This window comes from Alexandromys fortis, unplaced genomic scaffold (assembly GCF_014885135.2).
Source record: "Alexandromys fortis isolate MF-2015 unplaced genomic scaffold, M_Fortis_MF-2015_v1.1 scaffold_74, whole genome shotgun sequence".
NCBI classification, from domain to species: domain Eukaryota; kingdom Metazoa; phylum Chordata; class Mammalia; order Rodentia; family Cricetidae; genus Alexandromys; species Alexandromys fortis.
The window spans coordinates 507882-534834 of record NW_026068008.1 but is presented as its reverse complement, the minus strand read 5'-3'; the positions used below and the strand labels follow the sequence as shown (position 1 = coordinate 534834).

General features: G+C 42.4%; 1 protein-coding gene across 9 annotated transcripts in view; it reads right to left on the bottom strand.

Annotated features, from left to right (window-relative positions):
* Gapvd1 (GTPase activating protein and VPS9 domains 1) overlaps positions 1-26953 on the bottom strand; it is an 89600-nt gene that overhangs the window by 9497 nt on the left and 53150 nt on the right. For 7 of the 9 annotated variants that reach the window (XM_050161668.1, XM_050161665.1, XM_050161667.1 and 4 more), the window contains 12 exons: positions 25379-25519; positions 22543-22677; positions 21890-22009; positions 19601-19678; positions 19112-19476; positions 16064-16151; positions 15185-15265; positions 11096-11218; positions 9161-9290; positions 5341-5450; positions 4786-4945; positions 3376-3563 (listed from right to left, as the gene is read on the bottom strand). In XM_050161668.1, coding sequence (XP_050017625.1) covers positions 3376-3563; positions 4786-4945; positions 5341-5450; positions 9161-9290; positions 11096-11218; positions 15185-15265; positions 16064-16151; positions 19112-19476; positions 19601-19678; positions 21890-22009; positions 22543-22677; positions 25379-25519 — 1719 coding nt within the window. The remainder of the gene's footprint in view (positions 1-3375; positions 3564-4785; positions 4946-5340; positions 5451-9160; positions 9291-11095; positions 11219-15184; positions 15266-16063; positions 16152-19111; positions 19477-19600; positions 19679-21889; positions 22010-22542; positions 22678-25378; positions 25520-26953) is intronic. The other 2 variants (XM_050161670.1, XM_050161671.1) reach the window with 1 other exon arrangement.

Below are 26953 nucleotides of genomic sequence, written 5' to 3'. Positions count from 1 at the left end.
CTTGAATGCTGAGATTAAAGGCATGCACCACTACCACCTGGTTAAAAAAATAATTTTTTTTAAAGGTTAAAATTTGAAAAAAGAAAGCATAGATCCAAATTTAACATCTTCAATTCTCTTTTAAATGTATATGGGTGTTCTGCCTGCATGTATACCTGATGCCTGCAGAGGCCAGAAGAGGGTTTCATGTTCCCTAGAACTAGAGTTATACACAGTTGTACGCTGCCAGGAGGGTCCTGGCAAAGAACCCAAGTTGTCTGGAAGAGCAATCAGTGATCTTAACTACTACTGAGCCATCTTTCCCCCAACTCCCTGCCCGGTTCAATTCCTTTTTTATTTCTTTCTTTTCTTTTGGTTTTTCGAGACAGGGTTTCTCTGTGGCTTTGGGAACTGTCCTAGAACTAGCTCTTGTTAGACCAGGTTGGCCTCGAACTCACAGCCTCTGCCTGCCTCTGCCTCCTGAGTGCTGGGAATAAAGGCGTGCACCACTACCGCCTGGCTTCAATTCTTAATATACAGATACTCAATCTGAGAGAAAAATAATGCAACTTAGATATGTGATATCAACGCTAACTACTTTTATTTTATTTTTTTTGGTTTTACGAGACAGGGTTTCTCTGTGGCTTTGGAGCCTGTCCTGGAACTAGCTCTGTAGACCAGGCTGGTCTCGAACTCACAGAGAATGCTGGGATTAAATGCGTGTGCCACCATCGCCCAGCAACGCTGACTACTTTTAAATGCTTGTGTTTGAAGCACTGGAGACAGCCGAGTCACTGCTACCACTAAACTTAGGTTCTCACTATGCCTTCACTTTTAATCTTGAGACAGGTTAGCTTTGAATTCCTAATTCTCCTCCCTGGTCTTATATTTACTCAATATTGCCAGAAACCCTTGAATGTGGGATCTTCCGGCCTCAGGCCCCTGAGCAGCTTACAGATCTTAACACCATGCCCATAGTTTTCTTTTTTCTTTGAGACAACAATGTCTTACCTTGTAACCAAGGCTGACTTAAATTTATCGTCCTTTTCCAGCCCCCAAGTGCTAGGTTATAGGTATTGGGTTTCAAAGGTTAAGAGCCGGGCAGATAGCACGCAACTCAAATCCCAGGACTCGGGATACGCAGTAGAGACACAATGATCTCTGTGGTTTCAAGGCCAGCCAGGGATAAAGAGCAAGACTGTATTGTCCCATCTCCCAAAAAAAGAAAGCAATCAAACAAAAAGCCCAACAAAACACACACACACACACACACACACACACACACACACACACACACAGACCACAAACAAAAGTGAAGCTGCCATTTGATCTCTACATTATTGCAGATTTCTGCTTTGTGAGTGGCCTGCATTTTCGGCATCTGGATGTACTGAATTAACACATGTGATAATGTGCACCTAGGCAGGAAGCACATCCTGCAGGCAGGGTTGTCAAGATCTGTGGCCACCCACCCATTCTGAGCAGAGGTCTTCCAAACCTTTAGTTTTCACTCCAGGAGCTAAGCAGCAGACACAGGGGTGGCTTCCCTACCCATCCTGAGTTAGGTACCATGTCCACAGAGCAGACGGCAGTGTGAAGTGAACAGTGAGAGCTGGCCAACATCTGCAGGATAATGATCTGGTCCTCCCTCCAGCGTGCTGGAACAGCAGCAGCCCACCACTGAATGAGTCTCTTCAAGTGACAGCTCTGAATTTAGATGGTGACCCCATCTGGACTACGCTGATACTGACAGCAGTTTCAGGTTGCCCATCTGTGGTATAAAGTTCCTTCAACACAGCTCTGGGACCCTTTTAGGTTTCCCTCCATCTTTCTTTCTCTTTTCTTTCTTTTTTTTTTTTTGATAAATCTTTTATTATTTATTTTTTAAAGATTTATTTTTTTCTATGTTGACGATTGCTTTGTTTGCATGTATGTCTGTGTGTCCACATGTATCCTCTGAGGATAAAAGAGAGAAATGGAGTTATGGACATTTGTGAGCTACCATGTGGGTACTAGGAATCAAACCTCGGTCCCCTGAAAAAACATTGGGTTCTTACAAAGTGTTGAACTAACTCTCCAGCCTATTTAGGGTTTCAGCCAAAAATCTGGACTGTGTTCACCCAAAACTTCTCCCTGTCTTTTCAGAGAATCAATCCCAAAGTCATCCCAAAAACACAAAACCTTGGGCCTGGAAGATGGCTCAGTGGATAACGACAATTGCTACCAGCCAGAAGACCCAGGTCAGATCCTGTGATGGTGATTGTTGACCGTCAACCCGACCACAACTGCAGTCAACTAACACCCAAGTGAGAAGATTATTATTATTCTTAATTAAATCATTTGAAGTAGAAAAAGATCACTTCTAATCTGGATCTTTTGAGGTGTGACTGTACACCTTTATTCTGGGCCACACATTCTGCTGGCAGTCTATATAAAGAACATGAAGAAAAGGGAACATTTGCTCTCTGCCTGCTTGCCCTACTCTTGCTGGCAAGTGATTCCTTCACTGGAATTACAGCCTATTTCTTCAGAATTCTGGTGTATAATGAAGACTAGCTGAGACTAAATACCAGATTCTTGGACCTTCCATTTATGGGCAGCTATTGTTGGACTAGCTGAACCACAAACTGTAAGTCATTCTTATAAATCCCACACATAAATATATAGTTCTATCAGTTATGTTCCTCTAGAGAACCCTCCAGATCCCATGGAGCCACACAGTGGAAGGAGAGAACCAACTCCGTGAAGATATCTTATCCTTCCATCACATGCTGAGGCATGCCCCAGCCCCCAAAAATTTATAAATAAAAGTCATAAAAATAAATCTTAGCTATAGATGGTTCAGCAGTTAAAAGCAGCTTGCTACTCTTCCGGAGGATGGGAGTTTGGTTACCAGCATCCAGGTGCACGTTACAATTGCCTGTAACTTGAGTACCAGGAGATCGGATCCCTCTTCTGGCTTTTACACACACACACACACACACACACACACACACACAAATACTAAAAATCTCCTTTCTAATTATTATTATTATTTTTACTGTGTCACATGTCTGTGCATCGTGTATGTGCCTGGTCCCTTTATATGCTAGAAGAGAGCGGATCCCTGAACTAGCACTGTAGATGATTATAAGCTGCTGCTATGTGGGGATTGGGAATTGAACCCTGGTCCTCAGGAAGAGCAGCCAGTGCTCATAACTGCTGAGCCATCTCACCAGTCTTCAAAATCAGAAAGGAAGGAAGGAAGGAAGGGAGGAAGGGAGGGAGGAAGGAAGGAAGGAAGGGAGGAAGGAAATGGGTAGTTAAGTAAGTTAAGACTCTAAATCAGCAAAGCAAAACAATTCTTCCATCTCACATGATTGAGGAGATGTTTGTCTGAATGCATTTAGTAGTTACCTTGAATGAACTCCCTGATCTTCTTTTCTTTGCTCTCAAGCAGTAACCGTACACACACAGTGGTAAAATACCGATTGGCCACCTCTTTGTCCCGCAAAACTCTTTGCAAGAGCCTTTCCAAGTGAGCCTGTGTGGTCTGCAGTCCTTGTCGACAGCGGGTGAGATAAGCAATATATGGGGCTCTTTTCCTGAAGGGAAAAAGTACTACCGATCATCAGATGTATACAGCACGTACTTACATGCTTTCTTCAGCAACTAGGAGTGTTACTTTTTTAAAACAATTACTTTATAGACTGTGATTTTTATAAGTTGGCACAAGAGGCTGTAGACAAGCATCTTGGGAACTATCTGCACTGCCAGCTCAAGAAAGAAAACACTTTATACATGGTTCTGTGGTAGCTATCATTGGCACCTAACTTCCCATGTCTCCAAGGTCCTCTGCAAACTCATTTATTATGGAAACATAGTCTCCATCCTTGTAAGACACAAGTTAACAGAAAATTGGCTGCTGAACAAAATACAAATTATATACACCAGATCAGAAGGTACCACTACCACTTATTTGCTTAGTGTTAATGTAATGAGATCCCCTAAGACTAGGAGCTTCCATTCTGCCTATGTGCAGCACTCACATTCCCCCATACTGGCTAGGCCTTGGCAGCAAAATTCCTAAGACTATATCTGCTTCTCTGGCCCTCTAGATTCTTTCCTAATACATGTAAAATATATATTTATATGTCATAACCTAGTCATCCTGGCCTCACAGTGGCAGAAAACCTATTTACCTGCTTTTAAAAGATTATTACTATAAACACGTGTGAGTACAACTGTGCCAAGCATGCATGTAGAGCCCACAGACAGCTTTTGTGAAGTCAGTTCTCTCCTCCACCTTTGTGTGAGTTCTGGAGATCTCACTTAGGCTGTCAAGCTTCCATGGCATGCGCCTTTATCCTGTGGCCCCACCTGCCCTTTCTTTGCAGACAGGATCCCTTACTTACCTGGAGTCTGCAACCTTGTCTAGTCAGCAAGCTCCCAGGATTCATATGAATCCATTTCCCTTGAGAAGGAGTTGCGGGTACATCCCACAATGCCCGGCTTTTGCCTGGTGCTGGAGAACCAAACTCAGGTCCTCATGGTTGTACTTTACTGAGCTGCTTCCCCAACCCCTTTTTATTTTTACCTCCTTTTATGCAAAGTTGAAGTAAGTTACATTTCTTTATTAGCAAGAACTGTTGGTAATAACATTTCTAAATTGTGTTGTTTAAAAAGCTCTAAGTAAAGATAGTCATATAGCTTCATTTCTTCAATAAAGACCAACTAAAACAAGAAGCTTCCCTCAAAACAAAGAAACACCACAAACCAGCGCCAGCTTGCAGTCAGATCCATAAACTGGCCGGGTTGGAACAGTACCTGTAGTCTTCAGCAATGGATGCCAGCAGCTTCCTACAAGTCCTATTGTCAAAGCGGCACACACAACGCATTGTTTCTTGAAGTTGAGCCATTAAGTTCTTATCTTGTAAATTAATTGCTTCAGCTATTTGAACTTTTAAGAAGCATACAATTTCATTGTCTAAAAAGAAACAAAAACAAGAGTTCTGTTAGGGTATCCACACCCTGGGCTATCAATCCTGTTACACAGCAAACCATTAGAGCCAAACAGTACTGCCACTCTTGTTAAGAAAATAAATAATCAGAAATCAAAGTACCAGGAGCTGGGGAGAAGGCTCAGTGATTAAGAGCCCATGTTGCTCTTCCAGAGGACTGGAGCTCAGATCCCAGCACCCACCCTAGGCAGCTCACAACTGTCTGAACTCCAGCTCCACACACTGCGAACACACAGATACTTATATAAATTTTTAAAAAGGGGGATCAAAGTACCCTTAAATGACTTAAATGAATTTCTGTCAGTGGCAGCTAAAGGAGGCAGCTGTGCGTGTGGGAGAGAGAGTCGTGGGGTTGACTTGCCTTCTGGGTCTGTGTGGTCAGGCAGTCCGTTCCTTGTCGAGTGGGTTAGCACTGGAAAGGCCACCGAGTCCGCAGAGCAGAGAGCAAGCCTCAGCTTCTTTTTTACGTCTCTGAAGAGTCGGTATAGGGCACATTAATTTACTTACACAGAAATGATCACATCCTCTTTTGTGTGGCTGGAGCTGGGACCCAGGACTTCCAGCTAAGCATACCCTCAGTCAGAAATGGCACATTTTACTGATTTTTACACATACACAATTATGTTAGTTCAGAACTCAGATGATTCTTTAAGAAAAGATCAGTTTCAGCTGACTGATACCTCACTGAGAAGCACCTCTAGTTCCTAAATGAGAGGTTTGGAAGTGTGCTCTGCGCAAGTCCAGTCAGGTCACCACAATCAGTCAAGAATTCCTATGATCTAAGCACACTGAGGTCACAGAAAGTGCTGAGAGTAGACAGAGGGCATGTCACAACACAGACACCTACAGCCAACCTGCATGCTGTCTACCAGTCACACATGTCAGTCCTGCAAAGACAAGCCCATCCACTGCCAAAAACAAACAAAACAAAACAAACAAAAAAAAGCCACACTTGCTGTGTTCTACTGCTTGGAGGTTTGTGCTGAGATCAGATTCTCCAACTTCCCATCTACTGCATGTGGTGGCACACCTCTTCAGTAGAGGCTGCCTTCTAGCCTTCCACAGCAACACGGTATTTCTTTCCCTTACTACAACCTATGGCCCTTCCCAGTCCTATGGGGGTGTTTAAAGAAGGGAATTTGATGCCCTGGAAAAAAAAAAAAACAACAATTGTTTTTTCTTCCATGGGTCATCACATGCCTACTTCATGACTTGGGCCTTGCCTTAGCAGATTTGTCCCTACTAAACAACTAATTTAGAAATCAAACTCATCAAACATAATATTTACCATGGTCCTAGTTTGTTTTCTATTGTTGTGATAAACACCATGGCCAAAAGCAACTTGGGAAGAAAACAGTTTATTGGGCTCCTATGTGCAGTCAATCATTGAGGGGAGTCAGGGCAGGAACTCAAGCAGGAACAGAAGCAGGTCATGGAGGAAAGTTGCTTGCTGGCTTGCTCAGCCCCCCACCTTAATGTATTTTTTTTTTACCATTTTAAATTATGCGTATGTGTGTATATTTGTGCATCTGAGTGCGGCTTCCTATTGTGGCCAGAAGTGCCGAACCCCCTGGAGCTGAAATCGCACATGGCCATGAATCACCTGATGAGGGTCCTCTGGGAGAGCAGAGCAAGCTCAGCCACCGAGCCACCTCTCTAGCTCTCCGATTGCTTTCTAATACAGTCCAGAATCACCTGCTCCCGGGCAGAACTGCCAACAGTTGTAGAATATTGAGATGTGTTAGATTTGTTTATGCTGTGGAACATTTGTTTTAACGATGCAAAGATGTGTTGCATTTTTTTATGCTCCATTTGTTTAACTCTGTGATTCTTTGCCTGTCTAAAACACCTGATTTGTCTAATAAAGAGCTGAACGACCAATAGCAAGGCAGGGCTGGTAGGCAGAGAGAAAAATAGGAGAAATCTGGTCAAGAAGGAGGAGGAGCAAGAACATGAAAAGGAGGACTGCAGGGCCAGTCACCCAGCCATACAGATAGCCACGGAGTGAGAGTGAAAGTAATATTTAAAGTAGAGAAAGGTAAAAGCCCAGAGACAAAAAATAGATGGCATAATTTAAGAATAAGCTGTCTAGAAGTAAGTCAAACAAAGGCCAGGCATTGATAAGGAATAATAAGACTCCGTGTGTGGTGTGTGATATATTTAGAAGCTGGCTGATGCCCCTCCAAAGTCAAAATAGTAAAACAACCAACAACATCCCACTTCAACCATCAATCATGAAAATGCCTCAAAGACACACCCACTGCCCAAGCCAATGGAGGCAATTCCTCATTTGGGGTTCTGTCTTCCCAGGTGATTCTAGTTTGTAACAAGTTGACAAAAATTAACCATTATATCCATTTTGCCAAGAATATCATAAAATATATTAAAGTCACCTGATTTACAGTTTTTTTTAAAAAAAGATTTATTTACTTATTTATTTGTTGCTTGTACAGTGTTCTGCCTGCACACCAGAAGAGGGCACCAGATCTCATTACAGATGGTTGTGAGCCACCATGTGGTTGCTGGGAATTGAACTCAGGAGCAGTCAGTGCTCTTAACCTCAGAGCCATATGTCCAGCCCTAAAATAATGTTTATAGTTTAAAAATAAATTATTAAAATAAAAAAAATGAGCTAGGCAAGGGTGCTGTACTCCTCCTTGTCCAAGAAAGCTGCATCTCCTTACCAAGCAAGTGCAAATGCCATGTTCCCAAACCTACTTTCTCAAGCCCTGTGGGAGGAGTCTGCAGGGAACAGAGAGGAGGCCAGGACTGAGCTCCAGGGCTCAGTGGGATGATCCTACAACTATTCCTGATTATCTGGATCCCCCACCATGCCCCACACAGGCTGCTGTTTTCTGCAAATGGTGGTACTGCAACTTGTTTAAGCTACTTGTTGTGGAAGGTTACTTTATTTTTTTTTTTTAATATATTTATTTATTATGTATACAATACTCTGTCTGTGTGTCTGACTGCAGGCCAGAAGAGGGCACCAGACCTCATTACAGATGGTTGTGAGCCACCATGTGGTTGCTGGGAATTGAACTCAGGACCTTTGGAAGAGAAGGCAATGCTCTTTACCTGAGCCATCTCTCCAGCCCCATGGAAGGTTACTTTAACTACACAAAGATGAGTTACATTTGTTTGTGCTGCATCTATACCTTAACAATGTATAGATGTTTTGCTTTGCCTGCCTAAGGTACCTGATTCGTCTAATAAAAGGCTAAATGGCCATTAGCTAGGCAGTGGGGGGATAGGCAGGGCTAGTGGACAGAGAGAATAAGTAGGAAGAGGAATGCAGGCTGAGAGAGAATGAGGAAAAAGAGAGGAAGACACCCAATACCAGCCAGCCAGGCAGCTGCCAGCCAACCAAACATGGAGCTGACACAGAGTAGAACATACAGAACAAAAGAAAGCTAAAAAGCCCCAAGGCAAAATGTGAATGAAGAAAAACAGGTTAAAATAAGTTATAAGGGCTAGTGAAACAATCATAAGATAAGGCTGAACATTGATAACTAATAAAGTCTCCGTGTCTTTATTTAGGAGCTGGCTGGTGCCTGGAAAGAAAGCCTGCTACACAGGAGTACTTTTTTAATCCCTGAATTAATGTTTTTGATATCTGATATCTACAATTGAAGTATTTTCTTTAAAAAAAAAAAAGTATTTCACTGTATAGTACTAGCTGGTCTGAAACTCCCTCTGTAGACTCAAATTTACAGGGATCTGCCTGCCTACTTCCTGAATGCTGAGACTAAAGCCATGCATTACCACACCTAGCATGAAGTGAGTTTTCTTACTAAATAGCATTTCATTTTTCTCTTTAGCGCACGTGTGCGTGTATGCACATGTGTAAGTACATAGACGACACAGGACAACCTCAATGTCATTCCTGAAGAGATGTCATCAACCTTGTTTTCTGAGATAGGGTCTCTCACTGCCTTAGAGTTAGATTAGGACAACTGGCCAGTGAGCCCTGGGGCTCCAGTGCTAACATTACAAGTGAACACCATCATGCTCAGCTCTTCCAGGTAGGCAATGGGTGTTCACCTTAGGTCCGCATACTGTGTGTGCAACAAGCACTTCATCGTCCAGTCGCTCTTTATACTTAACAACTGGTTGACTCGAAATGATTAAAATGGGTTAAAAAGTCCAAACCCCAAGCTTCCAACTCTGGAACAAAATACCTGTAAGAGAAAGCAGCATCCTGGGGGTGGGCGGCTTGGCTGGCAGAGTCTGGGAGGTCGTCGGCAGAGATGTTCTGCAGTGCTTCATCCCGGGGAGAGTCCTGAGCACTTTCACCATCACCCATGACCTCTAAATAAAACCCGAACCCAAGAAAAGGAGAACCCATGTCAATGAGGAAATTTCTGGTACTAGCAGGTGTTCAGAGCAACTTAATCATGAGTTAGCTTATCTCAAAATAAGAGTTCTTAGAGAAAAAAAAAAAAAACAAATTTCAGATACATAACCAGGTTATCAACAACAACCAAGTATCAAGAGAGCAGATATGAAAGCAGAGAATGGCTGCTCTTCCTATCCCAGTCCAAAATAGTCAATACTTGAGATAACTTCATAAAGCTTATATTCCAAAATCGGAGTCACTAAGCCACAGAACTAAGAGCCTCAAAAGCATTTTAAACAATACTTTCACTTTAGAGACGTGGACTTCAGTCCTGGCAGAAGATCTCTTGGTTGGCCAAATGCTGGAACAGATAGACCCTCACTCTTGTCTCCTGATTTTCCTCAACACAGCCCTTCCACCACACCTAAGGCTTAGTCAGGGACTAGCTCACAAACACAGCAAGGCCAGATCTGTGTGTTATGTATTTACTAAGTCAAGTAATACAAGATCATACATACAAACATACAGTCAAGGGGCATGGGGTTCAGTCAGTAGATTGCTTGTTTAGCATGCAAGCCATAGATTACATCCCCAGCACAACATAAAATGAGCATGATGCATGCCAGTAATTACAGAACTTGAAGTGGAGGCAGGAAGATCAAGAGTTCAAGGTCAGGGCTGGAGAGATGGCCCAGAAGAAGAGAATACTGGCTGCAATTCCAGGGATCCAATACCCTTACCCTTTTCTGGCCTCCATGGGTACTGCACATGTGCTGCACAGACACATACATGCAGGCAAAAATACCCATACATATAAAAAAAAATTAATCTTAAAAAAAGAGATCAAGGTTATCCACTGTTACAGTTAGTTTGATGCAAGCCTTGTTACATGAGACTCCTTGAAAAAAGAAAGTCTTCCAAGTCAAAAGGAATAAACTGATCCTGAATATAATAAAGACACTGTATAGGAAACTATGACAAAATGTTAGTAGCTGGTAAGTCTAAATATAAGGTTTATTAACCTTCACTTACTGCTATTTAAAAAGCTTCCCCCCACTAAAAAAAAAAAAAGGTTAGAAATGATGGCAGATTGGCACACGCCTATAATTTTAGCACTTGGGGAGCAGGAGGATTCTGAGTTCAAGGTCAGCCTGACCTACAGAGTAAGAGACCCTGTCTTCCCACCCTACTACCCTGAAAAGGAAAAACAAAACTATGGAATTCCTCCTTGCCATCATTTCCTCTTCAGCCTTAGGTATCCGCCTCAGAGCAGCTCATGCTACTGCTTGCTGATGAATCTTCCAGAAAATGCTCTCAGCATATGCAGGCATAGACAGATTTAGCAAACTGCTTATGGTTTTATATGCTTTTGCTTTCCCTTTATCTTGAGGATTCCATATTTTTATGAGTATTCCTCCATGAAAAGAGAGAACCCTGTAGAAAAGAGGTACCAAGCAACAAAGGTGCCGTGGCTCATGTCAGTTACCACAGCTCCACTAAAGTTCGTAACTACATCAAATCACACTTCTCTAGACAGTAAAAAAGAATTCTCTCTCACTAAAACATGCACCAAGTTTCTCTGGGCTATCACCCCAGACTCATCAGATAACCCTAAACCATCTGAACATCTGGGGTGCCCAGGTTTGGTGGAAAAGTATAGAGAGGGACATGTTAATCTGACCTGACCTCTAGATGGCCTATTTTAAAGGCTATTGCAGTCAGGACTTTTGTTATCACCATAGTAAACTGATACTGTTAGATCTATGATAGTTATCACCTGCACTCTCGTCATTGGCCATTGCTCCTTCACTGGGGCTGGTCCGTTTAATGGCGTTCCGATATTTGTCCAGAATATCTTCAGCAACCTGAGTCTGTGCACTGAGCCTAGGGCTGGGCTCATCTGCAGGGGAAAAGAAAGAGAGCGCATTATTCCCCTGGGTTTATACCAACCCTGCAGTTAGTATGACACCAGTAGTATGATCCCAAAGGCAGATTAAGAGGTCAGACTAAAAAGGGCACATATCTCAGTGTTATGAGGCGCCATGCAGCTGCCTACTCAACCCCACTGCTAGGTCTGAGCGCCTTCCCAAAGCAGGACACAGGAAGCATCCCTCCACCTCAGCACTGCTCAAGTCACAGTAACGGTCAATTCATGTCAACAAAACTTCTACCAATGGTTCCTCTTTTAGGATCGGGGAACAAACAAAAGAATAGTCTTGCTATATAACCCAGGCGACCTTTAACTCATTGTGTAGCCCAAGATCAGGCTTTGAGTTTGTGGTTCTATATCTAAGCCTGCCAAGTGCTAAGACTTGAGACACACCACCACACCAATCCCAACAATAAATTTTTATATACACAATCAGATATCTCCGTGCTGAAGGAAAAAAATTAACTATTTAAAATTAGACTTAATCTTTTATTAATTTTGATAAAATTAAAACGGTTTTCTCCTTTCTCTCTTTGTATCACATCTGAACGTTTCTCTCATACCCCACCTGTTCGTAACAGGGCAGCTGTCAGGGTACAGCTCTTCATTCCATACAACAGTCACTGGCATTGCTAGAGAACCTAAGCGTCTGTTACCCTGACAACCAAATCAGATATCAAAACTGTTGAGCTAGCTTGCTGTCATGATACATGCTTGTAACTCCAGCACTTGGGAAGTAGAAGCAAGAGAATTGTGAATTCAAGGCCAGCCTAGGTTATAGTGAGACTCTGTCTCAAAAAAAATAAAAAATAAAAAAATAAAAAAGACAAGCTAGGGACATAGTTCAGTGGTTGAGTTTTGATTCCCAGCACCACACACACATTCTCAAACAGTACTCATTCATCAACTACTATGAATCTTCAATACAAAATAAAGTTCCATAGTGAAACTCCTAAGACTGAGCTAGGTCAATAGGTAACCAAGCTACATTCTAGTAGAATTCCATTTGGAAAAATTTCGAAAAATCTCATTAAAACCACTACGCATGGTTTGTATGTATGGCAACAGCAGCTAGTATTCATTACATGTGTACCACATAGCAGTGAACTGTGCCAAGCACCTGTGTGGGCACTTGCTCATCAGACATTTGCACAGAGAAGCATGGAAGCTGAGCAGCTCAAGGACATTTCACCTCCACAAACAAGTATCTGCTATTCACGTTTCTATACCATACCTCAAGTTATACAGGGATTCACAAAGCTGTGTTTTCTAGTTTTTATTTTTTGAGGGACAGGTCTCACTCTGTAGCCTACGCTGGCATTGAACTTGTGGCAATTCTCCTGCCCCAGCCTTCTTAGTGCTGGGATTATAGATGCAAGTATACCTGACTCCCAAAGTCATTTAAGATTGTCTGCTGTAAGTAGTGTGGTCATGACAAGAGACTCAGAAACTCTTGTGAACTTTTTCAAAATATAAGTGCATCCATTACAGAAACCTTTGAAGGAACAATATTTTTGGATATAGCTTTAAAAAGACTTATTATTTATTCATTTACTATTCGGAGTGTTTTGCCTCATGCATGTACTACGTGCACACCTGGTGCCTGAAGAGGGTTTCAGAGCCCTTGGAACTGGAGTTACAGCTGGCTGTAAGCCAACATACAAGTGACGGTAACTGAACCCAGGTTTTCTACAAGGGCAGCAAGTGCTCCAAAGTATTGAGCATCCCTCCAGCTCCACTGCTATCTTTTGAGAGCTCACAAGGACTGTAAAAGGGACACATATAAATTGGCTAAAATGAGTCAATTAAACTATAATGTTGCTTACTGCATTTTCCTTTGATAAGCTGCTATGTAGGACTGGGGTACAGTTAGTAGGAGACTGCCTGATGGCAGGTGTAAGCCTGGGTTCAGTCCCCAGCACTGTTACATAACATAATGACAACACCACAGGCACAAAGGTATTCCCAGAGAAAAATGGGAGGAAGCAGTTTAAGTGCTTCAATAGCAAAAGAATAGTTACACTACAGTGTAATAGAATCAAATCATTTTACAGCCAGTAAAAATGATTAAAAAACCAACTGTACCCAGCAGAAACTGGAAAGTGTACGAAACATAGTAAAGATAAATACGAAGTCATAGAGGTCTGATTCAGTCACAGAAAAGTCACCATGCACAAATACTGAGGAAGACTGAGACAGACCACAAAGTCAGCTCTTAGAGCGGCAGAATATAGCCAGGCTCACATGGAACACCTGTTTATAACACTGAAATCTCCATTAGCTAGGATTGGATAGAATTTCTCCAATAAGAATGCTAAGATTCTTTGATCAGACCCAAAGAAAACGAACCACTTTGTGAAAAGAAAAAAGCTTTATTCAGCTTCCAATCTCTTCGAGAAAAAAAAAAAAATTGCTCAAAGACCTAACAACTTACAACTTCTTCAAAGTCCTTAATCAACAATGTAATTCAGCTTTTATGCACTGCTTGTACTCCCCTCTGTCCTTTCTTTTAAAGGCACTGGCCAGGAACTCATTCTGTAGACCGAGCTGGCCTTCAACTCTGCCTCCTGAGTGCTGGGATTAAAAGGCGTGCACCAGTATACTCAATGACACTGGTGTCCTAACAGCAAGACCTGGGACACAGGAAAATACACAGATACACTGCCCCAAAACATCATCTTTCCAACTCTTTCTAATCACACTGAAATGCTCCAGCACACACAGGCCATGTGTGATTTGATTTAACACCCACAGTACCTAGTACAGTGTCTGGCAAGACTCAGATGATCAACCAGTATTTGCTGACTGAATAGGACAGATGGGCTGTGCTCACCAGGGAACTGTGGCCTATCCACCTGTTTCCTGCTGCTCAGACCCTTTATTATAGGAAAGTTTCTGTATCAAATAAAGCGAGATTATATAGACTGATACATGGGTACACTTAACATGAACAATCAGACATTAGAACAAGCATCAAAATGGGATGCTGCACGTATTGTGCTGGTTGGTCACTTGAGAGCATCTTTTTTTTTTTCTTTTTCTTTTCCCAAGACAGGGTTTCTCTGTGTAACCCTGGCTGTCCTGGAAACCACTTACTCTGTAGACCAGGCTGGCCTTAAACTCTCAGAGATCCGCCTGCCTCTGCCTCCCAAATGCTGGGATTAAAGGCGTGTGTCACCACCACCCAGCTGACCTATTCCACTTTTAAATTAAAAAGCTTTATTATGACTTAGAATGGGAAGACAGAGAAGTAAACTTCCCTCCAGATGCGCTACGGCACTGGCCATTTACACCAGCTCTCATGCTCGGCTTACAAGGCACCAAGGGAGCTGCAGAATGCAGGTGTGGGACAAGGAAGATCCCTAAAGGTTAGACAGCAGTAATAGTGGGTCAAGCTATAAAAATCAAAAAAGAAAAACTAGTGAGATCTTTACCTTTTAGTACAATGGTTGGCATTTGTGTTTGAACAAATACTTTAATCATGAAAAAAATAAAATGATATCATAGTATTTCACTGTGATCCTGAATAAACTAGAACAAACTACAGATGAAAATAAATTTAGTATCCTACAGCCAGTGTTAGAGAAAACTAGCCAGCCAATCGTCCAGAGATACGGCATGCACAGCACTAGAGGCAGAGCCACACGCTCCAACAGCCCGTGGCATTGTCCCCTGGCGGTGAGCTCTCAGGCAGGCCTTGTCAGAAACAGGTTATGGTAATGAGGATGGGGATGGTAGTGGTGGTCTGTAAGAAGAGCACACCAAGACCCACCGTGGCCCCTAGGGGGACCACAGAGCCATGAAGAACATACTCCCCACCGAACACACACAGACACACTCTTCTAAAAAGGCAACGCTTATGGCATCCAAGAAAAAAATGTTATGATATATGTGCTCTGGGAATGAAGGAGCCAGGAAGCCCATGGGTCTACAAACCTGTGAGTGTTGAGAATCTGTCAGGCCCCAGATCATCTTTGTCTTTTTCTTGTTTTTCTTTCTTTCTAAATGGTATAGGAGCTGGAAATTAAATAAAGTCAGTAGTGTGACATACAACATACTGCACTCCTCGGAAGTTAACTGGTGTGCCAACATTTCTAAGTGAAGGAGGCTGAAAGTTTAGAAATCCCAAACGTCAACTGATAATCATTAAGATAGCATCAATGGTTCTTAAAGGAGCTTTCAGAAGCTACTGTGGAGTCTTCTGCCATAGAAAGAATGGTTTAATGAGGGTCCACTGGGAGTAAATCAAAACCATTGCCTCTTAACCTCGCCAACAGAACACATTCAGAGTTCCTGCCTCACTCACTCCGCCCCATTAAGTGGACTTGAGCATGGGCAGAAGCAGGTCTCAGCCTGGGGAAAGGCCTATGGGACAGGTCCCCAACTTTTGAGTGACCTCTTCCTTCAGGAAGAGGGATTTTTGCTGACTCAATCAATGTCAAGCTATTCACTAAAAACAAATGTATACAAGTACCTTCCAAAATAGACACTAGCTACTTCTGTAGGGCACACACGTTTTCAATGCACATAGACATGTAAAACTTAGATCTGTTCCAGGAACATCAAAGTGGCTTGAATACATTAAATTAACAGCAACAATAGCATGCCAAGAATCCTCCATGTTTAACAACAGTGATTGGCATATTTCCATTTAGGACACCACTGCCACTTCCCACAAAGAACAGGACATTTTAAAGCTCTGCCAGAGCATTCTCTCAGTGAAAGCATTTCTACACTTCCACATAGCTAGAGACAGGCCCAGCAACGTCACAGAGGCGTAGTGAGACTTGAAGCTCTAAAGTTTTATGAAATTACCTTTAGGCATAGCTGACACGAAGCGTTTTCTCCACCAAGGCCTGCTCCTGTCTGATCTCTCATCATCACTATCCTTGCGCTCTTCAGCCTGCAGAGAGAGTCTGATGCTTTATTGTGAGTTGAGCAGCAGGACAAGTTGCTATGAAAAGCGTTTCAGTAAGGCTGTATGTATGCCAGTCCTATTTGCCTTAAAACAAAACTGTTCTTTTTGGGGTGTTAGCAGAGGAGAACTCAGGGCCCATGGCCTCTAAGCCACATTCCCAGCACAGAAAACTACTAATGCCTGCAGCGCCCTCTGCTGTGAGGAAGAACACCCTCCAGGTCAGGGTGGTGTGTGTGAGGGTAGGTACTATCCTTAACTGCTAGAAAACCAAGGAGCTAACAGAACATGGTATCACGGGTACCCAAAGATCACTTATAAAGGAAGTGTTAGAGCTTCCTTCTGGGTAGAGCTCAGTAGAAAGAACAAGTGCTCAGCAGGTACCAACTCTGGGGCAATCCTCAGCACAAAAGCAAGACAAAACAAAACAGGAAACCCTAAGTAAAAGCAGTGCAGTGAATACTAATGAGGGCAGGGACTGTGTGATGTAGCAATAGTAACCTGGTGTTTCAGAACCCAGCATGAGAACAGATCTCTCAGCCCTTCAGCTGCCTGAGAAAATAGCTCCTGTTATTAGGGGCTTTGTTGTTGTTGTTTTGAGACAGAGTCTCAGTCTGTAGCCCAGGCTGACCTCTTCCTTAGCAATACTCCTATCTCAGCCTCCTAATTACTGGAATTATAGGCATGAGCTACCATGCTCAGTTCTTAAGTCCTTCCCCCTGCCCCATTGCTGGGTCTCACTGTGTAACCCCTGGCTGTCCTAGAACTCAGAGATCTAAACTCTGTCTCCTGTGAGTTTAAACAGTGTTGGGATTAAAGGTGTGTGCCACCATGCCCTGTCCTAAAATCCTTTCTATAGATGAGAAACATGAAGCTAAATGAGGTGACCTTCCTCAAGGTACACAGCCTGCATGAGGCACAGCTGCCCATCAAACCTAGACCTGCTTTTGGTCACCAATTATACAGTCATCATCAACTCTGTTCACATTCAAGGACAGGGCCAGTAATCCATTACTAGCCTATGTGACCTCAAAAAAAATCTCTTAATTTCCATTTCTTTTATTTACAGAATTGTGACTGAAGTACATTCTTGGCTGTTAGAGCCTTTTCTTGCCCATCAGTCCGATCTCATTCTGAGTGCTTTCTACTTTGTAACCAACAGTCTCTTTCTACACAGAAGACTTCATGTGAATAGAGAGAATAAAATTACCTAAAAACACTTAACAACAGGTGATTCCTGCAATCAGAGAGACTGGGGCTCATGTGGCAGGAAAGTTAGAGGTGACGCTGGAATGTTTATGTACACGTTTACACACATGAGTTAGAGGTGACACTGGAATGTTTATGTACACGTTTACACACATGAGTTAGAGGTGACGCTGGAATGTTTATGTACACGTTTACACACATGAGTTAGAGGTGGTGCTGGGATGTTTATGTACACGTTTACACACATGAGTTAGAGGTGGTGCTGGGATGTTTGTGTACACATTTACATGCATGAGCTAGAGGTGGTGCTGGGATGTCTGTCTACACGTTTACACGAGGAATAACGAAAGCTGTTTCTCACTACTGAAGAGTGAAAGCAGGGGAGACGGAGGGAAACAGAATAAACTTTTCTCCAGACTGAAACCAAGTGCTCAGTGTGCACTCACTGCTTCCTCTGTGCTGAGAAAGACAGAGATGACGTGAACACGGAGATGACCGTGTACACAGAGGCTCACACACAAATATCACCTAGCTCTAGCTAGCCATTGAGAGCTCTGAGCAGCAACATGCCACAGAAATGAGTTTTGACTCATCTCAGTTTCTAAAAACTAGTTTTGACCAAAGGACCTAAGATCCTTAGAGATAAACTGAACTCCAGGAAGAGACAGAGAATGCAGCGTAGGAGCTCAGCAGTCGGGGTACTGCGTGCTCTTCTGGCGCACCAGCGTCCATCCCCAAACTCGCACGCTGGCTCACAATCATTTGTAACTCTGGTCCTAAGGGCCTTGATGCCCTAATTTGGCCTCTGCAGGTGCTTTATGTGTATGGTACACAGATAGACACCTGGGCAAACACTCCACACACATAAAATAAAAACGATATTAAAATAAAGGGTGAAAAATTGGCCGAGACGAACGTGAACAAGCAGCAGAGTGAAAGTGTACAAGGCCTGACAGTGACTGTGAAGTCCTGCTGCTCTAACCAGGGTAAGGGGAGTGGAGGCATAACAATTATCACAAGTTCAAGACCAGCCAGGTCTACATAATAAGTTTCTAGTCACCTTGGAATAGATAATGAGAACCTGTTTCAAAAACAACAACAAACCAATAAAACAAATGAAAAGAGACATGGGGAGACACGGCTGGGGTGACATTTCAGAGTGCTGACGAGTGGGATCACATGTAGGACAGCATCACAACAAATGTGTCACCTGTTAGAAATGTACAACGAACACAACAAAGAGGGAGAAAAGAACTGGGCTGAGAAAGAAGTATTTTGTCTTCCCAACTTCATGACTTTCAAATAAAATGGCATTCCTCATTTAATCATCTCAAGAGAGTACTAGGAGTCAGCCCTAGGTGTTCTGCTCGGAGAAAAGATCTAACAAGATCACAGAACCAAGCTGTGCTGTATCTATTCAATAGATGACTAGACTAACAGGGTTTTTTTTCTTTGTTTGAGACAGGTTTTTCTCTGTGTAGCCCTGGCTGTCCTGGAATTCACTCTGTAGACCAGGCTGGCCTCAAACTCATGGAGATCCACCTGCCTCTGCTTCCCAAGTGCCGAGATTAAAGTGTGCACCACTACCGCCCAGCATGACAGATCATCTTTAATCACAACCACAGTCATCCTCAATCTTCAATTCATAGTCCATGTTCATTTCAGACATCATAGGAACCTGTCACATAGAACACTGGCTGACCATAAAGCGAAAGCTCTACATGGCTAGTGTCCCATACCTCTCCTCTTGAAGAGTCCTTACTCGGAGAAGAAGATGACGAATGAGGTGCAGCCATCAAAGAAGTAGCACCCGTGGCTGCAGCTGGAGGGAGCTCATCGTTCCCAGAACGGCGGTTGCAACTGGGGTCACTCATGGGCCGCCGCACAGAAGACACTACGTCAGAGCTCCTGCTGCGAACCAGTCTCTCAGGGTAAGAATGCCTCTGCCTGAATGCCTCCATTTCAGCTGCGGTTAAAACGTGAGAACCAAAGGTGGGCAGCCTGGCCTCATTCCCTCCCACTGCACCTTCCAGGATTGGAGGATCCGGGGGTGGGTGCGAGGGTCGGGCATAGTGAACCTTCGGCCTTACCACAGCAGAGGCCCCTGTAACACAGCAAAGAAGTATTACAGACAGCATGGAACTACTCAACAAAGGCATCAACCAGAGGCTGGCAATACCTTGCTTCTGTTTATGACAATAGTCCAAAAGTTCTTGCCACAAGCTTACCTTCGTGTGAAGACAGTGGATCAAACATGGCAAGCAGAGACTCTGACTGCGAGGGAGGAGAGGTCAGCTGGTGGGCACCTACAACAAGACCAACCATGAGATGAAGCCAGATGCAGACAGCACATCCCACACTGAAGAAGGCACTGGTACTCTTCCACAATTTCTCTCTCTTGATTAATTAGAACCTCAGAATCTTATCAGAAATAAATGAAACATATAAATATCAAATTCTGATTACCCACAAGATAGTGGTGGTGCCTGACAGGGAGGGAGAGGCAGTCAGCCTCTGAATTCAAGGCCAGCCTGGTCTACAGAGTGAGTTCCAGGACAGCCAGGGCAACACAAAGAAACCCTGTCTCAAAAACAAAAAACAAAAAAAAAGAAAGAAAAACAAGGGGGGGCTGGAGAGATGGCTCAGAAGTTAAGAGCACTGGCTGTTTTTCCAAAGGTCCTGAGTTCAATTCCCAGCAACATATGGTGGCTCACAACCATCTGTAATGAAATCTGGTGCCCTCTTCTGGTGTGCAGACATCCATGCAGACAGAATGCTGTATACATAATAAATAAACAAATCTTTAAAAAAAAAAGAAAAAAGAAAAACAAGAAGCAAAAAAAATTCTGATCACCCTACATTTTAATCTGTATGTAAGGATTCTCACTACATTTAGAGGGTAGACAAATGTGGGTGTTGCTACAGCTAGTGTGAAGAGCACAATCATGAGATGGCAACCATATTTCCTAATGGCTCACGCCCTCAGAGACTAACTTCCCCCGACCTATATAATCAAGCAATACTATCCAAAAAAGAGGTGAATTGCCGGGCGGTGGTGGCGCACGCCTTTAATCCCAGCACTTGGGAGGCAGAGGCAGGGGATCTCTGTGAGTTCGAGACCAGCCTGGTCTACAAGAGCTAGTTCCAGGACAGGAACCAAAGCCACAGAGAAACCCTGTCTTGGAAAAAAAAAAAAAAAAAAAAGAACTGTGAATTTTGAAAGTATAAACATTGCTTTCAGCAGATGACTTGATTTTAAAAATTCTAACTTCTAAATGTACTATTTTAGGTTACAGAGCCCCCACTGCCAAAAAGAAACCCCTATGCACATCTTAACACAACTAGAAATGTTAAATATTAAAATAGATTAATATACAGATTATAAAACTTTCTTCATGCATAGATTTCCTTATTTTAGATTTAGAATATGAACATTTAAAGTACACATTGATTGTTATGCCTGAGAGTTACACTAATCGATGAAATATTAACAGTATATGGCTTTTGTTGTTAGTTTGTTGGGTTTTTTTAATATTATTTAGTTTTATCTTGTGCGTATTCCTGTGTGTGCATGCAGTATCCATGGAGGCCAGAAGAGGACATTGGACCTTCTTGGCCCTGGAGCTAGACACAGTTGTGAGCCACCATATGGGTACTAAGGGTCTAGCTCCTCTGTGAGTTTCCAAGTTGGCCTAAGTCAGAGAGTTCCTTTTGCCTCTAGTTCCTTGCATAGTTGTCTTGCATTTACCTCAAAAAGGCCCCACCTAGGTGTTGGGCAGAGAGTTCTGCTCTCTTAAGGTTATTGTCAACAGCTGTGGCTAATGGCCACTTCTTGGGCTCCAGGAATTAAGAAGTAGATGATCTGTTCCTACCTCAAACAAGAGCCTAAGGGTCTAACTAAGTTCCAGTTTCCTTTATGGAGATACTTGGGATTCCACCCAGGGAATGATTTGCCTACAGAGTGTTTTGGTCTAGGGCGCAAGTGTGACCTGGTGACTTGTTTTGTTCTAGTAACAGAATGTTTAACTATGGATGTAGCCTGAGACCTTCAACTGGTCAGTTCATTTCCTTGTATCATGTTAATGCAGTCTTTTGTCTTACTCCTACCTTTTGGAGTTAGGGATATTTTAAACAGTTGGAAATTAAACTCGGGTGAATTTTCAATACCCACTGAAAACTATCCTGATACTATCCTATATGTTTCTGTTTCTCCATTTTCATTCGGATCTTCATATTCTTCACTATATTTCTAAATTCCCACGCCTCTACTCTGGAGAAAGTATTTTTGTTAACACTGGCCCCCTAATACCTCTGGAAAGGCAGTCAGTGCTCTTAACTGCAGAGACATCTCCCCAGGCCCACTTTGGTGTTTTTGAGACAGATTCTCATTATGTAGAGCAGGCAAGTCTCAAACTCATAGAGATCCACCTGCCTCCACCTTCTGAGTGCTAGGATTATCACCATGGAAGGTTATGATATAATCATTTTAAAAAGCCGTTCTGTCTTCCACTACTTACCATGGGCTATGTCATCCATGTCTGGACTAGTTACAGAATCTTTACCCCCAAAATCAGAGCTGCACTCAGACCTCAGGTCTTCAATCTTATTGGGAATATCCTCTGATGTAGCACTTATACCTTTGAAAATATAGCAAAATTAAGTAAGTAAATAAACTACAAGAATAGAGTAGTTACATAAATTTATATGAAGTTTGGAGAAATTCTTTCTCAAACTTTATATATGCCAGTTCTATACATGTGTGTTGCTGAGTACTGTGAATTTATCATACTGCCATTCAAATACACTCATCTTACTTTATACATTATCAGAATTACTGTGTTATACCTAAATATTGTAGCAGAAGCTACCAACAATATCAAGAATTGTAGAAGATCATCAATAGTTTCCACAGGCTGTAAAAACCACACATTAAGTTCTCAAAGATCATGAAGGATGATGATGGAGATGACTAAACTCTCAAGTCAAACATCTCTCTTGGGAATGGAGATGCAGTGAAGGAGCATGACCTTCATGCCCAGCCTGGGATCCACAGCTAGTACCATACCATGAAACAACAATGATGAAACCCACTATCTCTTTGGTAACACTTTATAAATAGGAAATAGAGGATGCCTTCAAATTCCTAGTCCTTAAAACAAGACAGACATACCGGACACAACACTGAGGCCTGGTGTGCTGGGGCGGGAACTGACCTCCCTGACATCCGTATCATCAGACGTGCTGCCCAGTCCAGAACAGCTCTCAAGCTCTTGAAGCCGCTCCTCCTGCTTTAAGTCTGGAGCCTCTGAACAGAAGACAGGAAGAGTCACCTAGTAATTCAGTGAGCATGGAAAGTTCAGCTTTTGTGACTCGGACAAACAAGCTCTCAAGGTTAAGTCTAAGCTACTTAGCAGAGCTAGTTAGATCAGGGTTGCAAAAAGGCAAGGTTATGACTTTCTTCTGATATAAATCAGTTTGTTCTGTCCAGATGTTAACCTCTATAAAAAAAGAAAGAAAAACAAAACATATATAAGTTTTTAAAGACAGGGTTTCTCTGTGTAGCTTTTAGCTTTGAAGCCTGTAGACCAGGCTGGCCTCAACGCACAGAAATCTGCCTGCCTCTCTGCCTCCTGAGTGCTGGGATTAAAAGCACACACACACACCACCACACAGTAACCAAAATACATTCTGAGTTAACATGAAAACAGTATTAGAAGGTACAAAATAGCTTAGCGTTGCACTGATCTGTCTAAATTTTAATGCTTTCAAAAGGGCTGGAGAGATGGCTCAGCAGTTAAGGGCATGAGCTCCTCTTCCAGAGGTTCTGGAGTTCAATTCCCAGCACATACACGGTGGCTCACAACCATCTGCAATGGGATCAATGCCCTCTTCTGGTGTGCATGAAGACAAAGCATTTACGTATGTAAAATACCTAAGTAGATAAATCTAAGAAAAAAAAATTGAGCTCATCAGGAAGCCCAAAACCACATTTGAGCTGGAGAGATGGCTCAGAGATTAAGAGGACTAGCTCCCTCTTCCAGAGGTCCTGAGTTCAATTCCTAGCAACCACATGGTAGTTCACAACCATCTGTAATGAGATTTGGCGCCCTTTCCTGCTGTGCAGACAGAACACTGTATAGTAAGTAAGTAAATAAATAAATGGATGGATGGATGAATAAACAGTAAATAAATAAATATTTTTAAAGAGTACTTTAAGATGGGCATGATGGCAGACACCACTGATCTTAGCACTGACAACGGAGGCAAGTGGATTTCTGGAGTTTGAGGACAGCCTGACATACATAGCAAGTTCCAGGAAAAGTCCAAGATATATGGAGAGATCCTGTCTTAAACCACCCCCAAAAAGAAAGAAAAGAAAACAAACAAACAAACCCAAAAAACTTCTTTACTTATTATTTATCTACCGGCTTTTTGAAAAGGGGTCTTGCTGTATAGCACACGCTGAAATAGCAGGTATGTGCCACTAAATTAAGTGCCCTTGAAGAGACTGAAGAGATGGCTCAGAGCACTTGCTGCTGTTACAGAGGACCTGGGTTCAGTTCCCAGCCCCCACACGGCAGCTCAGAATTGGCTATAACTCCAGTCCCAGGAAGTTGGATGTCTTCTTCTGACTTCCACAGGCCTTTGTACACACACATGCCATACATGCACACAAACACTCAGACATAAAAACTAAACATAAATAAATTAGGGCTAGAGAGATGTTTCAATGAACAATGTCTTCTGCTCTTCAGAGGATGGAGTTCAATACCCAGCACCCACAACAGACCATTCATGAAAACCAGACTCCAGCTCCAGAGACCCAATAACCTGTGGGCACCTGCATTTACATGTGCGCATACCCACATATAGACACCTATATAAACATATAATTTTAAAAATTGTTTTTTATTTAAAAAAGATTAATAAACAAACTTTTAGACATCCCTTAAAAGGGACAAGTTATTCCCAAGGTTAAATTTTTTTGTTAATATTTATTTATTATGTATACAATATTCTGTCTATGTGTGTGTCTGCAGGCCAGAAGAGGGAACCCCATTACAGATGGTTGTGAGCCACCATATGGTCGCTGGGAATTGAACTCAGGACCTTTGGAAGAGCAGGCAATGCTCTTAACCACTGAGCCATCTTTCCAGCCCCCCAAGGTTAAATTTACATGCGTGCACGTGTGCTTGTGCTTCTCTTTTAGGAACTGGTTCTCTCCTTCTAGATACTGAACTCAGGTCACCAGCCTTGGACTCATTAAGCTATCTCAGTGGCCACCAGGGATAAATGTAAGGACGTTGACTAGAAACGCAAATGTGCAGTCTGAGCAGGGCTATTACTCTCATCCTGGTGAAAGATACTGAACACAACATACACATAAAACTCTGCTGAGTTTCAAACAATTGCTTCAAATATAATTTAATACAGACTCAGAAAGCATTTGCTATACTTTTTATTATTATTATTATTATTATTATTATTATTATTATTATTATTATTATTTTGTTGTGGTTTGGTTTGGTTTTTCGAGACAGGGTCTCTCTGTGTATTCCTGGTTGTCCATGAACTCTGTAGACCAGGCTGGCCTTGAACTCAGAGATCTGTCTGCCTTGGCCTTCAAAGGCTGGGGTTATAGGCATGCGCCACCACGTCTAGTAGCATTTACTATGTTAATCAATGCTAACTAACAATAAACTTTTCCTTGATGAAAAAAAAAATGTTCTACTTGAAATTTAACAACAATTGATTTTCTGGCATTTGTCTTATGTGTATGTGTGTATGAGTCATCAGGTATTGTGGTAAATGCCTAAAATTCTAGTACTTTTATAGACTGAGGCAGAGGATTTTGAATTCAAAGTCAGCCTGGACCAGACCCTGTCTCAAAAAACAAAACAAAACAAAACAAAACAAAAAAAGTATATCAGTTGGAAAAATATATCTAATATAGAAATTAGGACCCCTTACAGAATAAAATATGCAAGTAATGGCAGCATACTAACCTGAGTCACTTGGCAATACCTCTACACTCCAAGCTTCACTTGTGGTCTCTGATATGGTAGAGCCAGTGCAAGGGTCAAGGAGAACTGACCCTGAACCTGGGAGGCACAGCAAACTGCCTAACACATTCTCTGCTGCTGCACCTGCACAAACCAGTGGGAACAAAATGTTAGAAGGGTCTGAGAACACTGGTAAACAAAATCTTACCAACAAGAAAGTGGCCAAGGAAGGAATTTCATTTAAGTCTGATACTAAAAACACAAAGTTCCCAGTTGAACACACTGGCACAACCTCCTTTTCTTTACTTCATGTGCATATATGTGCCTGAATTATGTGTACCATACACATGGAAAAGCCAGAGCAGATCAGAAGAGACATCAAATACCTGGAACCAGAGTTACGTGGTGCTGAGAACTGACTTCAGGCCCTCTCCTCTGGAAAAGCAGTAAATGTATTGCCCTAACTGCTGAGCCATCCCTCCAAGACCACAATCTTCTTGTCCTCCTGCTTAACTTTGACTCTCCACAGGGAAAACATATCTTTAGAGTCATGGCAACTTACTTTCACTGTGGCTTTTCAGCAAATCTTATCTATGTCCTTGATATCTTTTTTACCTTTATAGTCCCACAGGGATGCCAGAGAATTTAACCACAGAAAGTTATATTAGCCAAATATGTTTTCTTCCAGCATATCAGCAATAAATTCAGAGCAGTACATTTGCAAGACTACACAGCTCTTTCACAGCACTCAGCCAACTGCAAATACTGCTTGTGGCCAAAAACAATACTACATTGGCATCTGGAATAAAATAATACAAAACCAATTGAGAAATCTCTATACAATACTAAAAAACACAACTGGAGAGAATGAAACATTACTATACGCTTGCATTTAATATACTCAAGATGAGGAGAGATGGTTCAGCAGTTAAAATACTGGCTGCTTTTCCAAAGGAGTTAGGTTTGATTCCTAGTATCTACATGGCAGCTCACAGACAGCTGTAACTCCAGTGCCAGAGGATACAACACTCTCTTCTGGCCTCTTCAGCTGTCGTATACATTTGGTACACAGACAAATTAAAGATGGGAACTCTACACTACATTTGATTCAAGCTAATAAAAGAACTCTGGGGCTGGAGAGATGGCTCAGTAGTTAAGAGCACTGGCTGCTCATCTAGAGGACCCAGGTTCAATTCCCAAACCCACATAGCAGCTCACAACTGTCAGTTCCAGGGAACCTGACAACCTCACACAGACATGCATGCAGGCAAAACACTAATGCACATAAGATAAAAATAAAAACATTCTATTTGGGTTATGAGAAAGCTTTGAAATTAGTTACAAGTAAAAGCTACCTTTTACAGATCTAACATTAAAAGAACTGCGAATAAGGGCATGGAGAGAGGGCTCCGCAGCTGAGAGTATTGGTTGCACTTTTAGATGACCCAGGTTCAGTTCCAGAGCTCCCACAAAGTGGATCACAAATGTTTGTAACTCCAGTTCCAGGGAATCCAATGACCACTTTTGGCCTCTGCAGATATCAGGTACACACACACACACACACACACACACACACAC